The following is a 16326-nucleotide window of genomic DNA, read 5'->3' on the forward strand; positions in this document are numbered from 1 at the left end:
CCACAGTTTTTTTTTTGTCTTCCACCAGTTTGGTGTGAAAGTACATGCCATTTGTTCCAAAAGTTGTTATTAGAAATTTAGAAGCTCTGGAATTTTGCTCAATAGTTGTTTCTCTGAAATTGTGGATTTCTTTGATGTTTTATACTACCTATTGTTTTGGTGGTTTGCTTCTGTTGCTGTGTTTTATTCAGCTGCTCTTGTTTTCGAGGGTTTACTTTGTGATGTTAGAATAATACTCGAACCCTCAAAATATAGTTCATATTTTCCCCTCAATCAATGTGAAGTATTGGATGTTAATTGGGTGTGTGTGTTTATAATCAATGATTATTCATGTACCACATAGACTTGAGGTAAAACGAGGGCCTCGTTGTCCGCTTATTTTCGTTAACAAAATAGAAAAGGAAAAAAAAAATAGTCCTATACTTCAATATCGGCCGTCTCCTTTTGTGTTAGCTTTGGAGGTTTTCAGTTTTTCACTTTCCCTAAACGTTTGTCGTCCGAATCACTCTACTTCTGTGCCAGGTCTTTTAGAGTAAACCAAAGAGAGAATGTATGAATGCTCTCTTACCTTTGTTCAGGGGAGATAACAATCTGTTTATATAGTTTTCTTGCATTTAAGATTAAATATATGGCCTCCACGTCAACCTTTGAACATTGTAAATTTACAGTCTTAAAAGCTCATACAGATAAATAACAAAAACCTACCAAATGCTAATAGCTTTTGAATTAGAAGTGCCACACAAACACAGACTGCAGCAACCGCCACCATCAAGAGCATTGCCGGCCTGTACACAAGAGATCTGCTGGCTATTCCATAAGCCCGCTTAGAATCACAGAGCTTGCCGTGCTGTCCAACAGGTCTCAATCCCGTCTGTCCAATTTCGAAGCTAGCAGCCGATACTACATTTTGCTTCTGGTTGTTTTTGCAATCCGAGATGGAGCCTGGAATGTCTACAACCACATGCCTAGCAGGAGGTCTCTTGTTTATTTTCCTCTGAACGAGGTGGATGTATGAGTAGTGGCCTCGCAAACGAGCATAATCCTCAGGAGTGAAGCCCGTGCTGTCATATGCGCTTTTCCATGCTTCGATTCCCACCTGGATCAGACAGATGTGATCAATCATCAAAGACAACTTCTTTTTTTTTCTGAAGAGTCCATTTTCTTGGATAATCATACTAGCTTTACAAATGAATCATTTGAAGATCATAGTAATGAACGTAGATGCACAATCAATGCACAAGCATCTGAAAATGTAAAAATTCATGCCAGATATTAACGAGTGTTGAATCCATTTCTCATTTAGCATGTTATGATATGAATCAGCGAGGGAAGCAATTACCATTCCTGGGTCATCAATTAAAGCATCTAGCGCAATCTCAGAACCATCTTTACCAGCTGCAACGTGAAGCGGCGTCAAACCTGCAGGACCGGAGACATCTGGTATCAATAAGTAGCTGTGAGGACTTCCGCCAACCAGCACCATGTGTTCTGATCCTGATTCATCTGAAACTTTTTCAAGAATATATCTAAGGAGAAGCACCACCAGTGACCTACTATTTCTCCTCACAGCTCTATGAAGGAGACCCATCTCTGACATAGCAGAGATCGGTGTTGGATCCTCCCCTGCCCCCACAGTGCCATCAAGTAATATGTTTAAAGAGTCTTTTAACTACTGCACACCATTCGTGATCCATTGAGAACTCTATCAGCCACATAAACCGTCTTAAAGCAAAGAGGTCAGCGTCTTGATTTTTGGTTTCAGATTTTCCAGTTACCTCAATATCTGCATCTGTTTCAGTAAACTCGATAGCACTCTCAAGCATGCGGATCTCCGTACATACGTCCTCTTCTGCAACTATAAATGGAAAGAAACTGCTGCCAAAACCATGATCTTCAATCTGAACAAAATCAAGATCACGCCTGAATACTACAATCAGGCCTGATGTAGCTCTCAATGTCAGTAGGACTGTAAGATAACCAGTCAAGAATCTGAAGTTCAAACAATCCACATTACTATACTTTCCAAGAGAAAAAAAGCACCATAAAGTTATACTCAATCAATTTATGGGCTTAAATACCTGTGCTCGCAGGACAAGAGGAAAATGATTTGGTTCCTTTCCTAATAGTTTAAAAACAATCCGATCAGTGCGGCTCTGCCTCTGAAACAATATGGAGGGGAAGGTAAGACTTAACTGTTAAAAAAACAAGCAGCTTCACCTTCAAAATGTTTCCAACTTTTAGTAACTATGAGACATAAGAAATTGGCATGGACCAGTTAGCATATTGATTAAAAGTGCCTAGACCAAGCACATTGGTTTCAGGAACAATGGTTCGCAACTTCTTCCCAAGAAATCTTTTGAGTGTTCCATCTTAACACCATGAATATTTCATAGTATCAGAAATTTAATTACAATGATGACAATATGGCTCTTAACAAAAAAAGATGACAATATGGTGCAATCTGTGAAACTGAATTCAAGTCCATTCCATTGTGAAGAATCTTATCTTCTTTTATATTCGATGCTGGTCTGGTTGTTTGGAGATTCTTCTTCATCTTTTGTGGCTCTGTGATTATGCAATAATTTAGTTCGGGGTGGGGTGTTAGAGTGCAAAGCATCGAATACTAAAAGCTCCTAGGTTCAAAATCCTGATGACAAACCTATCAGAATCCTTTGTGAATAAATGAACTTAAAGCAATCTATATTATTCCATCTACATGCCATATCTTGCGAGTTATAAAAGGGGAATAAAACACAGACTGCCATAATTTAAAAGGACATGACCAAAGAAAACAGGTATATTTTTCAGATGCACATTTCAGGGAGTTAATAGCAGTTAACCATGACATCATGATAAGGGAGCATTAGCCTTCAGAAATTTCCGCGAAAGTGCAATAACCTTTGGAATTCTACAAACCAACAAGTCCACAACCATGATTCACATTATTTTGCTAGGAAATTGGCAGCTCAAATGTGTTTCATGATACTATTACCAGCAAAAATCACTATGGTTCATTCCAAAAAAAGGCAATCTATATATCAAGAACACACGCATTTTGAAATGACTCAAAATTAACACAGACCTACTACACTGTTGGCAGAATCGCTGCATAAAATTCCCCACGAGTGCCTTGCTGGCCTTGGAATGCATCTCACAAACCTTATGCCGCCTATGGTAATCCTTGGCATTGCTCAGATCACCCCCACAGTCCTCCACCGCGGACAAACTGCGCGGCTGGTGGTATCCCAGCCAACTTAGTCTTCTTCCCACTCATTCCCTCCCAGTTCCCTCTATCCCTTTCGCTTATCGGATAATCTTGCCCACCAAGCTTCAAGCTAAGTGTACCCGCTCCATCCTTGTTCAAGTTCTCGTCTCCTCTTCTCCAATTCCCTCTTCCCTTTCTCAATTTGCAGATTCACTTCATCAGAGCATGATGATGGAGCTATTAGAAGAATTCCCCATCCCATGAGGCAAAACTTGCTGGGTAACTTGATTGGAAGACGACAGATTCAATGGAGTAGCAACGAAAAGATCCCCATCCCACTTCCAATTATACAAGTCCCATTCAAGGGTCCTTTTCCCCACCACCGGATAATCGTCATTACCCATACCATAAAGACGATAAGCTTCACTCTCAAATCTCGTTTCCATGACTTAACTTGGAGATTAAAAAAAAATATCTCAGCTTTCAAGAATGAGTAATCAATTCAGTGCACAGCCCACAAATGAAATCCAATCAAAGTTTCAGATCAGAGCTCGAAAAGGCCCCCAAAATTAGGATACGGCCTTAATCCTCTTTACTAATCAGCCTCACTCCTTCCCCAAAAGTCCAAAAACAGTACACTCACAAATCCATGGTTCCAGTTCAGAGCAACCCACATACCAAAAAAACCAGCTATTCAACCAAAAACTTCAAAATCAACTCATAAAAATCCCAAAAAGATAAACCCACTTCATATGCGGGCTTCTTCACATCAAAATCGACCATATTCGAATCCAAATTGACCACTGCAACTTACAAGAAAAAAAAAAAAAAGATAAGTATACGGCATTGCTTTTCTATTGCTGGTGCTGACAAAATTAACAATGTTGGAATAAAACCCAAGAATAAATACATCACACTAGTAACCGGAAAGTGCACGAAATCCGAACAAAACCCAAGAATAAATACATTCCACTAATCACCAAGAGGGCAAGAGGTAGTGGAAACTGAGAATGTTACTTCACCACCAACTACCCAAAGAGGTGGGGGGAGAGATACTTATTGAGAGGCAGTTGCAGCTAACAATTACTGGAGAAATAGTTGGGAGGTTACACATTTACACCACCACTCACTACCGTCAATGAGATGGTTACATCAGTAACTACTATAAATAATCAAAAGTCCACCACCCATGGTCACTAGTTGCGAAGGTAAGAAGTGGCGGGTCATATCACTCCACCGTTTATCATATTCATAATCAATAAAGGTGGTGGATAAAGACATTATACAAGAGAAATATAAAAAAGGCTAAAGAAGAAGAATGTGGATATTTGGTATATGATCTTAAACTTTGATTATTTCAATTCTTACTCAAAATACCCCCTTTGATTTAGGCATTGGGAGACAAATATTTCTCTTGTTGATGTGACGGTCAAAGCACAAAATCAAGAATACAAACATCCCACTAGTTATCAATAGGTAATGGGGAGGTTACTTCACCACCTGCCACTCTCATTAATATGTCAATTAGAAAGAGGTGGAGTGAGAGTTATGCCACTCCGACCACCATTACTTATTGAGAGGCAGATACTGCTAGCACTTACAGAAGAGATACTGGAGAGGTTATATCACCACCTACTATCGTCATTCAGTGAAAGGTGGTTAAATCACTACTTACTATCATTACTCAAAAGTGGTTACTCCACCACTCATGATCTCTAGTTGCCAAGGTAAGAAGTGGTGAGGCCATATCACTATACCATTTACCACATTCATTAATAAAGAAAGGTGGTGGATAAAGACATTATACAAGAGGAATATAAAAAAAGACCTCAATGCAGAAGAATGGAGACATCTAGTATGATCTGAACTCTTATTGTCTCAATTCCCCCTCTCACTTAGGCATTGTGAGACAAATATTTTTCTTGTTGATGTCGATTCTGTTAGAGAATAGAATACTAATTATCTACTGTATTATACTTTCCAATACTTGTACACGTGTTGTCATGTAATAGGTTATCAAATAGGGTTTGTATTGTACACAAGTATAAATACAGAATGTTCTCAGTGCAGCCGTAAGGACTACACAGCTGAGATTTGTCCAGCAACCATTCTTAATACTCAAAATCTTGATTTCTTTCAATATTTAACTTGGTATCGGAGCCAATGGCCAGTGTTGGCAAAGACGATCTTCACAACGACGATCTTAGCCTTACACCCAAGTCAGGAGCCACGGACCAGAAATCTCAGGGTTCGAATGTGGCCGGATCTTCCACCAGAGATGTGTCTACTGGCCTCTCTCTTAGCCTCAAAAGTATTGGGCAATCCAGTCATCCCCTTGGGTCTTACTGCGTTGTCAGACTCTCACATGAAAATTATTTGCTATGGAAGAATTTTGTGCTTCCTATTGTTCGTGGGAACCGGATGGAAGGGTTCCTGATTGGCGCTAAAAAGTGTTCGCTAGAGTTTATTGTTTCTCCAGACAATGAGGAGGAGATGGTCGAGAATCCTGCATATGGTGATTGGATGGCTCATGATCAAGCCCTATTATGGTGGTTATACAATTCTATGGAGATTGATGTTGCCTCTGAGGTTATGGAGTGTGCGACCTCTAAGGTGCTCTGGGAGTCGGTTTGAGATGTGTTTGGTATTAAAACCAAGTCAAATATCACGTATTACATGAGGGAATTTTAGAAATTGCAAAAGGGTGGCCTGTCAATGTCTGAGTATTTGAAGTAGGCCAAGAAGCTGGCTGATAACCTTGCACTGGCTGGTAAACCAGTGCCACTAGAGGATATGGTTCAACAAGTTTTGACTGGCCTCGATTCACTTGAATATAATCCTATTGTGTGTCAGATTCAGGAGAAGGATGTTGTTAGCTGGATTGAGTTATAGTCCAAGCTGCTGAGTTATGAGAAACGTTTAGAGCAGATCAATACTGGGATTGCTTCCATCAATTTGGGGCAACCTTCGGCTAATTTTGTTGGTGCTAGAAATTATGGGAATCATGTAGGAGCAGGTAAAGGCCGAGGTGGCTATCAGGGTCCTCAACACAGAAATTTTGGACAACATTATTCTTCTCAGCCTCATGGGCATTTTCAAGGCAGAGGCAGAGGGGGACGAACTCCCAGAGGCAGGGGAGGCAGAAGCACAAAACCCAATAATTAACACACCCCACTAGTTACCAAGAGGTAATAGGGAGGTTACTTCACCACCCATTACTCTCACTAACATGTCAGTTACGAAGAGGTGGTAGGAAAGTTATACCTCTCTGACTATCCTCGCTTATTGAGGGGCAGTTACAGCTAACAATTACAGAAATGGTAGTGGGGATGTTACACCACCACCCACTATCATCATTTAGAGTGTGTTTGGATTGAGGGATTTGGAGGGAAGGGAAAGGAAGGGAAATAGAGTTTCCTTCTAATTCCCTTGTTTGGATAGTTTATTAAAAATGAAGGGGAGGGATTTGAGGGGATTTGGGAGGAAGATTTCATTAAATTTTTGTTAAAATTCTCTCTCTCCAAAATGGAGTCATTTGGAGGGAAGAGATTACTAATTAAGTCATTTGTAAGTTAAATATCTATTTTACCCTTGTACATAATATTTTAACATAAAAATAAGGATAAATTAGTAAATTAAACAAATTTTTTTTCCTTCTTTTTTTTATCTATCCAAACATGGGAGAGGGAAAAATAGTCTCCCTTCCCCTCTCTTCCCTTCCCTCCCCCTCCCCTCCCTTCTCTTCCCTTCCCCCCAAATCCCTCAATCCAAACACACTCTTAGTGAGAGGTAATTACATCACTATCGAGTATCATTACTCAAAAGTGGTTACTCTACCACCCATGATCTTTAGTTGTCAAGATAAGTAGTGAGGGTCATATCACTCCACCACTTACCATATTCATTTATCAAGAAAGGTGGTGAATATAGACATTCCAAAAAAAGAACTCATAATATCATGGCTTTCATAAGCCTACTTTGCGATGAAGCTATTGAAAATCCATTAAAAAGACAACTGTTAGCTCAAAATATAAATTAAAAACAACATAACACTCGAGTCACTAGTTGGAGTGGTAATTATGAATCTTCCTCCCATTTCAAAAAAAATAAAAACAATATATCATCGATGCTTCTTCAACCAGACTACTAGAGAGCATCAACTAGCTTATTCAAAACTCAAGAAACAGCACAAGCTCTGTGCATAGATCCTCTTGGAGATTTTCAGCACACCAGAAGATACCAGTCATACTCACAACTCATCAAAACTTACATAAGTAGAACCCTAGTGATTTGAAAGCCTGAAGTATTCCAATACCTAAAAAGTTTAGGCAAATGTAGAGACATGTAATCAGAAATCATGTATATATCTAGATTTAGTTATATATACATATTATATATGACAATGCATTCATGGATTCCTTCCCTACCTAACATGCATGTTCCTTCAAAACCCTTTACAAAACATGATCATATGTTACGACAGGAAGTCAGTCGATCGAAGAATATTAATATTTGTCGTGATGTTTGGACGTACGGTGTAATTATATGACTCCAATAAATTCCTGGGCGTATTTCTTGTCAGCTTAATAGCTTATAAGCTGACTTGTTCGTGGTGTTTGGCTGGGTCTCTCTCTTCTTTTCTAAAACGACGCTGATATCAATTGGACTTTTGATAGTCGAGTTTACCACTCCAGATATTTTTGACAGCGTGGACCAGGCTAAACATGGACTCAGCCCCAAATAAGGGTCTGGAATTTGGACTCAACTTGGTCCAATTATCAATCCTACCTTTTTTCCCTCGAAAATGTTATTCCAAATACTGGAATGAATGTATATGATTCAAGTAAAATCGTGAGCTCCCACATAATTCATATGAAATTATGTGCGTCCATCTTAGTATTTGAGATAGTTGATACAAAAAAAAACCTTTAGATCCGTAATGCACTTGCTTTTTTTGCCCCCTTATAAGCCAACTCTATACATTTTTTTGGATTGTTGTACACTTTCATATACTAATTTCAAAACATAAACCTTTTTTTTTTTGAAACAGGGACGGAGAATCTTGATCAACAGGATAGTACACTCATCTTTATCACTCCAATTAATAGATAGGGTGTTTTACAAACTTGTTTTATAACCAATGAAAATCATAATAAATATAAAAAAAAGAGGCTCAAAACACAAACATGTTTTTATAAACAATGAAAATGATACTAAAAAAAGCAATTGTCCTTGTGGGAGTCGTTAAATTTTACAAGGTTCGAGTCTTTTTGTGTTAATTTTTTTATAAAGTTACAAGGTTCGAATCTGCTAATAATAATAATAATTAATGAAATTCATTATTTGCTTTAATCGAGCGGCTGAGCCGGCCTGTCAGGCTCAGACAAGATTAATTTAACCAATAATAGCGGAACACGCGTCTAATTCGCTAAACTCGAGCGCCTGGAATCAAAACAGCCATTGAAAAATCAAAGTAGGCGGTGCAGTGAAGCTGTCAAGTCTGGCTAGCTTGGCCGAACAATAAAGAATTAAGAAAAACAGTAACATTGCAATCGTAGAAGAAAAATCCTTTCCTTTGAGCCTTTCCTTTCCTGTAATAATTCCCCAACTGAGTCAAGCCTCTCAACAGTCTCTCGTATCTCACACGCTAAATCCCACGCAATCGTCAATCCTTCTCTGCCGCCTTCAGAGTATTGGATCCCTCGATCTCGAACACGCGCGAAGAGCACACTCTGAGTTTCTGCTTCTGCTGCGGTTCGAGTGTTGCGTCGTAGTTTCATGTACGGATCTATCTCTCGTGCTCTTCAATTTTGTCTAACCGTTCTTGAAACTTTGTTTTCGTTGTTAGTTTCGGTTTGATTCAATCAATATGCGGTTGATCTATCTGATTTCGCTACTTCAAGGCTCGTTTTCATTGAATTCTGAACTGAAACTTGTGGATTTTCGAATTCTATGATGAATCATAAGTTTTTTTCAGCTCTTTCCATTTGGAGTTCTTTAGGTTATTGATTATTGAATGCTCCTAGTTGGTGGAATTGGTTTGATCTTATTACCGGATGATGAGCTAGGCGTTTAGGTTTGAGCTAGAAAATAGTGCTTTCTTCATGCTACTTTTCGTTGCCTTTTTTGAATTTTAGTATTCTGTGTTTGCCTGCAGATTTTTTTTTTCTGTCTGTTATAAATTTGGTGTATGAGCATGTGTGCTCTGGAGCTTCCTGTGTGCACCCTTTTATGCTATCATGTGCTAGTTGTTACTTTTCCAATGCTGAATTGTACAAGGAATTTATTTGTATTTATATAAGAATGTCTTATTGTATTTTTTTGGTAACTTGAGATTGAGTGTATATCTATTTCAGGATGCAATTTGGGCGTCCATTGAAGAGCGTAGCCTTTTTGCCTTCTTAGTCACAATAAGTCAATAATTGATATTTGAGTTGGATAAATTTGTCTGCATTTTATGTTTTTGCTGGACTATTAATGGTGTATGAATGTGCTTAGAAAATAACAAACAATGGAACCCTGTGTTAAAGACTCCAGCAGTCAAAGCAAGTTCTAGGAAGAACAAATGTACATGGCATTACTCCCAAATTGTGGAGAAAGAACATATATAAGAATGTGCATATGTTTGGGAAAAAATGCAATCAAGTGTAACTACTTTGGAGTTGAGTGAGAGTAGTTTGCCGCAATGCGGTTCTGGCAAGGCATTATTCTTGGGTTATTTTTGATGTAGGAAAGCGGTAAACTAAAAACATTGTGGATAATTTCAGTGGTAGAAGTAAATGGTGCATTTCAACATTCATTAAAGGTAGAATTATTGTTTTAATTATTAATGATCGACTTATGTGCAAGAATGAGGCCCTTGAATACATTCCCTGACCCTGACTTGTATGCCTGATCGCACAAAAAAAGGAAAAAAATTGGTTAATTGAATTAATTGGCAAGTTCAGCATGTAAATGGTCCCACAAGACAGTACAATATATGTTTATATTTAGAGTAAGAAAATGGGATTATATGCATTCCAAAAAAACCTTCAAATCCTTTATGAATTTCAATCAATCCATTTGTTTGACTGGTACAACCAAACACCAACAGCAAATAGCTTAATTATGTCTTCTGTGGGTATAAATGCATTTAACTGAGCATACTAGACTATTGTAGATTTGTAGGGACTGCAAAAGTTTTTGCTTCTGGTAACAGACTTCATCTCAGGATTAAGAAGTTCCATGATTTTGATTACAAAGTTTGTAAATTTGATTCAATGCCTAGCCTCTTAATGTAAATTAGAGAGATTTGTATTTCATGGTTATAATTGATGTCATTTGGGCCAACTTTTAAGCGTACCCAATTTTCACTCATGTTTTATCTCTGAACATGCTGCTTGTATTGCATGTTGTTCGACTCATGGAAGTATTTTTTTTCTTCTAATATCGTTCTTTGAGTTCTGATGTGCTCTTACACTTGGGTGATTCTTTTCTGTTCAAGCTGTCTTCTTTTGTTTGCGCAATTTCTATTTGTGGAAGTTTCAAAGAACTTCTTTTGATAATTTTGAACTATATATTCTTAATAGTCAGAAAGGGGCATTTCTGAAGGGTGAATCATGAGCTGCTTCAGCTGTTGTGCGGACGATGATATGCACAAAACTGCCGACAATGGAGGGCAATACATGTACAAAAATTCAGCAGGTATTTCAGGTGTCTGGAGTAAATTAAAGCTGGATTTCATTGAATGGTCAAAGAACAATGTCATTTTTCATCTAATTAATATAGTGAGATAAGTTGAAATGTTGAATGGTGTTTATGTTCTAGGTCCAGCATACATGTAATCCATTTATTCCTTCATTTTAGGTTTTTACTTTTTGTTTCTTTCTTTTTTTCTGATCTGCAATTGAAAGCCATTATTAGTAATTTATTTATGGTTTCCTTTGTTTTGTCGTTCTTGCCTCGTTTAAATGATATCAATATAATTTGAGTGAACTATTCTTGAAGGAAATGATGGAGGTTATCATACTTCGGAAGCTGCATCAAAGGGTGTTCAAGCTGTGAAAATTCAGCCTATTGAAGTCCCAGCACTACTAGTGGATGAACTGAGGGAAATTACAGACAATTTCGGGACAAACGCTTTGATTGGAGAGGGCTCATATGGGAGAGTATATTATGGGGTTCTTAAAAGTGGGCAGAATGCAGCAATCAAAAAGCTAGATGCTAGCAAACAGCCTGATGATGAATTTTTGGCCCAGGTTTAGTTGTAATAGAAACTAACTTTCAGTTTAATGAATTTTACTTCGTTTCTTCTGTAGTATATATCGGCTGATGTAAAAATGTACAGGTATCCATGGTATCTAGGCTGAAGCATGAAAATTTTGTTCAATTGCTTGGATACTCTGTTGAAGGAGGTTCTCGTGTACTTGCCTATGAATTTGCGTCTAATGGATCTCTTCATGATATTCTTCATGGTATGTGCGATCAGGCTTAATTTTATGAGGTTTAAAGCTTAGTGATATATTTTTTTTGTTGCTATGAAATTGTAATTCTTGAAATGGCTAACTTCCTATGTTTGAATCAAGTAAACTTTGTTTTTAATCTGAAATATTTTCCAATCCAGTCATTATCAATGCTGTTTGATGTTTGAGGGAAAAATGTGAATTGCCTTTTTCACTGTATCCGTTTACGTGAGTAGTCTTTCTAATCCTGAATGGGATGCTTGATGCTATACCCAATTGAGGGTAAGCCGACTACACTTGAAATTCATTAGCTTGTTACTTGTGAAATACATATAAGCCGGATGACTTTTTTCCTTCTCAAAAAATGATGTATTTAAGAACACAATCTTTTGAAAATGGTTTGTTGCATAAAAAATTTATTGATGACTTTCCATGGAAAGGACACACACACACACAAAGATGTGTGTGTGTGTGTGTGTGTGTATATATATATATATATAATATCATGGATATTTTCAAGGCAAAGTGAGGTAATACTTTACAATGCCTGTGGAATATGGTGTCGGTATGTTTGCTTTGTGCTCTTAACATGCAGTTTTGCTATGATTTTATTTTCATGATTAATGCTTTAAAGTGATATCTGGTTATTTATATTGAATATGTATTGTATATGCAGGAAGGAAAGGCGTTAAAGGTGCACAACCTGGTCCTGTCTTGTCATGGGCGCAGCGAGTGAAAATTGCTGTAGGAGCTGCAAAAGGGCTGGAGTACTTGCATGAGAAGGCTGATCCTCACATTGTACATCGTGACATTAAGTCGAGCAATGTTTTGATTTTTGATGATGATGTTGCAAAGATCGCAGATTTTGATTTGTCAAACCAAGCACCTGATATGGCTGCGCGTCTTCATTCTACTCGTGTCTTGGGAACATTTGGTTATCATGCTCCTGAGTAAGTTCCTTATCTATCTTATTTCATTCTATTCCAATTATTATGTGTATTTGTTTCATCCAGAGTTTTTTTTAGGTTGTTAATGAATGTTAAAACTGTGGAAGCATAGAGATTCAATTACTTATGAGGATGCTGTTTAGGATTTCAGTTGATAAGTATTTACTACTCTATCTTATTTCATTCTATTCCAATTATTATGTGTATTTGTTTCATCCAGAGTTTTTTTTAGGTTGTTAATGAATGTTAAAACTGTGGAAGCATAGAGATTCAATTACTTATGAGGATGCTGTTTAGGATTTCAGTTGATAAGTATTTACTACTCCTGACCTAAAAACCATCAGTGCCAATTCAGTTTCCCATTATTATGTATATTTGATTCATCTGGAGCTGTTTTTAGATTGTTTAATGAATGTTGGAATATATATAACGGATGTGAAATGCCCCAACCCAACAAGTTAACTTATTGGGTTGAATGACAATGTAACTTATCGTAACTTATCTTAACATGGTATCAGAGCTGTAGGTCTAGGGTTCAAACCTTAATTTTCGCAATTTAAACCCCCATTTGTTGTCGCCCCCAAGTGTAGGCCTTTGTGTGTGTTTGTTGTCGCCCCAAGTGAGGGCCGTCGGATTGTCCAACCCACATGAAGGGGGGAGTGTTGGAGTATATAAATGATGTGAAATACCCCATCCCAACAAGTTAACTTATTGGGTTGAATGACAAAGTAATTAATCTTAACAATTATCATTAAATTGTTGAAGTCAACGGTTGAAACTTATGAGGATGCTATTTGGGATTTTAGTTAATAACTATATACTACTACTCCTGATCTAAAGGCCATTTCAGTTTCTTTGACATTTTCACATAGGAATTGAAAGTTTAAAAATATACTATAGTGTCAGAATGCCTGATTATAAGAATTGCTTTATTTGATTCGTTGTTCCTTGATCCTGGCTATCAAACTGACTAGTGACTTTTGAACTACTGTGATGTTCATGATTTAGAAAGCTTGCTGTTATAATGACTTGCTGATGTTGGCCTTTTGTCTTATGCACTGGGCAGATATGCGATGACTGGACAGCTGAATGCCAAGAGTGATGTATACAGCTTTGGTGTTGTCCTGCTCGAGCTTCTAACTGGGAGAAAACCTGTTGATCATACATTACCACGTGGTCAGCAGAGTTTAGTTACATGGGTACTAACTATGTTTTCTTTTATCTTTTATTGACTCTTTATTTACGAGCCTTCAATGCTTGGGAATTTGTTACTGTCTTCTTCCCCTTGCTTATTGAAACTCTTGGGATGTGTTAGGCCACGCCAAAGCTTAGTGAAGACAAGGTTAGACAGTGTGTCGATGCAAGACTAAATGGTGAATACCCTCCCAAGGCAGTTGCGAAGGTATTCAAAATGCTTTTCTTTTTATTTTCTAGAAGAGAAAGTGTCTTTATCATGGGATTGTGGATCCCTGCAATATACACCATAAAATACCAGTATACCACTAATGTGTGAACAAAGGTGGCGAGAGAGAAAGCAACAGAAACTCTCTCCGATCACTCCACCCATTCATCAGAGCTTTTACTTAGCAATATTTGCAGAGCAGCTGAATCCTTCTAGTTGTGAGTTTAGTATACATGGGGTGTTGTTGGGCTGAGCTGGTGGCGGCTTTTGCGGTTAGGCTCGATTTGTTTCTAGAAGTTCTGAGCTCGAATAAATTTGTTCAAGCTTTAAAGACTTAGACTGAAACTTGATTCATGGAAAAGTATATGGAATTGCATTGAAACTTGAGCTTGAATTTTTATTTAACCAAAAGTTTAAACTCGAATATGACCTGATTGAAACTTCTAGTTATATTTAGACATTTTGTTGAATATAAGTTATATAACATAAAGTAGATAACTGTTCTCAAGGCAAGCATTAATAAGCTTAGGTTGGCACCTAGCTCAAAGATTATGCCAAAGCTTAATTTATTATTGAACAAATAGAGCTTATGGCAACTTGCGAAGTTCTTCCAAGAATTTAGTGCAGTTGAGCGGATGGACCTGTTTGAGTGTTAGGGTTGATACAATTATAGCTCTGTGATAGCCACTCTTTAGGATTTTGAACAGATTGAAGGTTCACGTCCTCCCTCACACAGAAAACAACTTATAATAAAAATAATATTATTCATCGGGAAAATAGTTTTGTTGATAGAACAATCTTCTGCATTGGGGTTTTGATGAAGAGCACTTTATAGTGGTGATTGGCAAAAAAAATTTGGGTCGATACATATCACAATGGCATGGTTACTTAACATTGCTATCATACTTCTACCATCTCAAATTATTGGTGGTGATTAGCAGGTGACTACTACGAAACTTACATTTTAATCTTTTTGTTTGTGACAGATGGCTGCTGTTGCTGCTTTGTGTGTGCAATATGAAGCTGATTTCCGGCCAAACATGAGCATTGTAGTCAAAGCTCTCCAGCCCCTGTTACACGCTCGCCCTGGACCTACTGGCGAAACAGCAAGTTCATGATCCCCTACCCCTTCTTTCCCTTTCCACACCTTCCCTCTTCTGTCTGTGCAGATGGAAGTTCATAGGCGTTCAAAGTATACCAGAAGTACTGGTTTATATGGTGGTGGTAAATTGTTTGCTTGAGGCTCCTGTCATTTCTATTGTTTACTTCATTTGTTCATAATGCTTGAAGCTCTTTCGTTATCCCAAACTGTTTAATAGCATTTTATGTCAGCAGTCATTATTGTGATTCGTTTTCTTTGCTTACATTCATTTGGATTTGATGAATGTTATAATGTAAGTGGTGCACAGTAAAAGACGCCCTAGACGGTGAAAAAGAACAGGTATGGTTCTATTTTTGAGTTCTATAGAACAAATTATGACACTTCTGAAGGCAATACTGCTGTGGTTAGGCTGACATAGCCTTGAATCTCCTTCTACCTCATTGACGCACTCATTTGAGGACTTGCTGTTGAAATCCTCAGCCTAAACACTCCAATAATATTATCTTTTTTGGGTGTGAGCTCGCAAGTTTTTGTCTCTTGATCGTATCACTTAACGGTACTTGAGTCTAGAGGGAATGCACTTTGCTTGTAAGTCACTTAACTTGATGTGGGTGGTGCATTGGTGCAGAGGCCTAAACACTACAATAATATTGTCTTCTTTGGCCATGAGCCCGTAAGGTTTTGTTTATCTTAATCGTCTAAAGGGAATGCACTTTGTTTATAAGTCACACAGCTTGATATGGGACGTGGGATTATAGTTGTGATACCCTCTGAATCAATGCACTAGAAATCTTGTGAATCAAAGAAATTATATTGAAAGATTTTTTTTTTTAACGGAGAGGGGGAGTCAAACCCTGATCATCAAGGGTAACGCATTTCATTCTTATCACGTTAATTAGTGATTTGAGTGTGAGAGACTCCTCTAAGTACGTTAATACCTATGCTCTACAAAGTAATCAAATCAAATACGCGTAAAAAAAACGTATAAATTGAGTGACTACTAACTACAAAGCTTCTTCGACGGTGTCTCTGGAATTCCGCAGCAGGCAGCGATATTCCACAACCACGTCGAGTTGATAGCGAGCGCGAATCAATGAATCAAACGTGATGAACGGGGAGTCAACATCGAGACACATGAGTCAATGACTTCAACTACACAAGACCCCACGCTAGCGACTCCGAAGGCTAAAAATATTGAATGATGTGATGAGCAACTTTTTCGCCACCAC

General features: G+C 37.8%; 1 protein-coding gene and 1 pseudogene across 1 annotated transcript; one reads left to right on the forward strand and one right to left on the reverse strand.

Annotated features, from left to right (window-relative positions):
* Positions 1–6: 6 nt before the first annotated feature.
* On the reverse strand, positions 7–4335 carry LOC120003530 (annotated as a pseudogene).
* A 4374-nt stretch (positions 4336–8709) lies between these two features.
* LOC120004184 (pto-interacting protein 1-like) lies at positions 8710–15490 on the forward strand. The gene is made up of 8 exons (XM_038853454.1): positions 8710–8985; positions 10774–10888; positions 11192–11442; positions 11532–11658; positions 12323–12596; positions 13660–13792; positions 13909–13995; positions 14982–15490. Exons 2-8 carry the CDS (start codon positions 10804–10806, stop codon positions 15111–15113), a joined length of 1089 nt encoding a protein of 362 aa, XP_038709382.1. The 5' UTR covers positions 8710–8985; positions 10774–10803; the 3' UTR covers positions 15114–15490.
* The last annotated feature ends 836 nt before the right edge of the window (positions 15491–16326 follow it).

This window comes from Tripterygium wilfordii, chromosome 8 (assembly GCF_013401445.1).
Source record: "Tripterygium wilfordii isolate XIE 37 chromosome 8, ASM1340144v1, whole genome shotgun sequence".
Classification (NCBI taxonomy): domain Eukaryota; kingdom Viridiplantae; phylum Streptophyta; class Magnoliopsida; order Celastrales; family Celastraceae; genus Tripterygium; species Tripterygium wilfordii.

Bases quoted from the DNA above. Each gene is read 5' to 3' on its own strand.
- LOC120004184 (XM_038853454.1), top strand. From the start codon at position 10,804: ATGAGCTGCTTCAGCTGTTGTGCGGACGATGATATGCACAAAACTGCC. The intron at 11,659-12,322 runs GTATGTGCGATC...TTGTATATGCAG, and splicing joins TCTTCATGATATTCTTCATG to GAAGGAAAGGCGTTAAAGGT. The intron at 13,793-13,908 runs GTACTAACTATG...GGGATGTGTTAG, and splicing joins AGCAGAGTTTAGTTACATGG to GCCACGCCAAAGCTTAGTGA.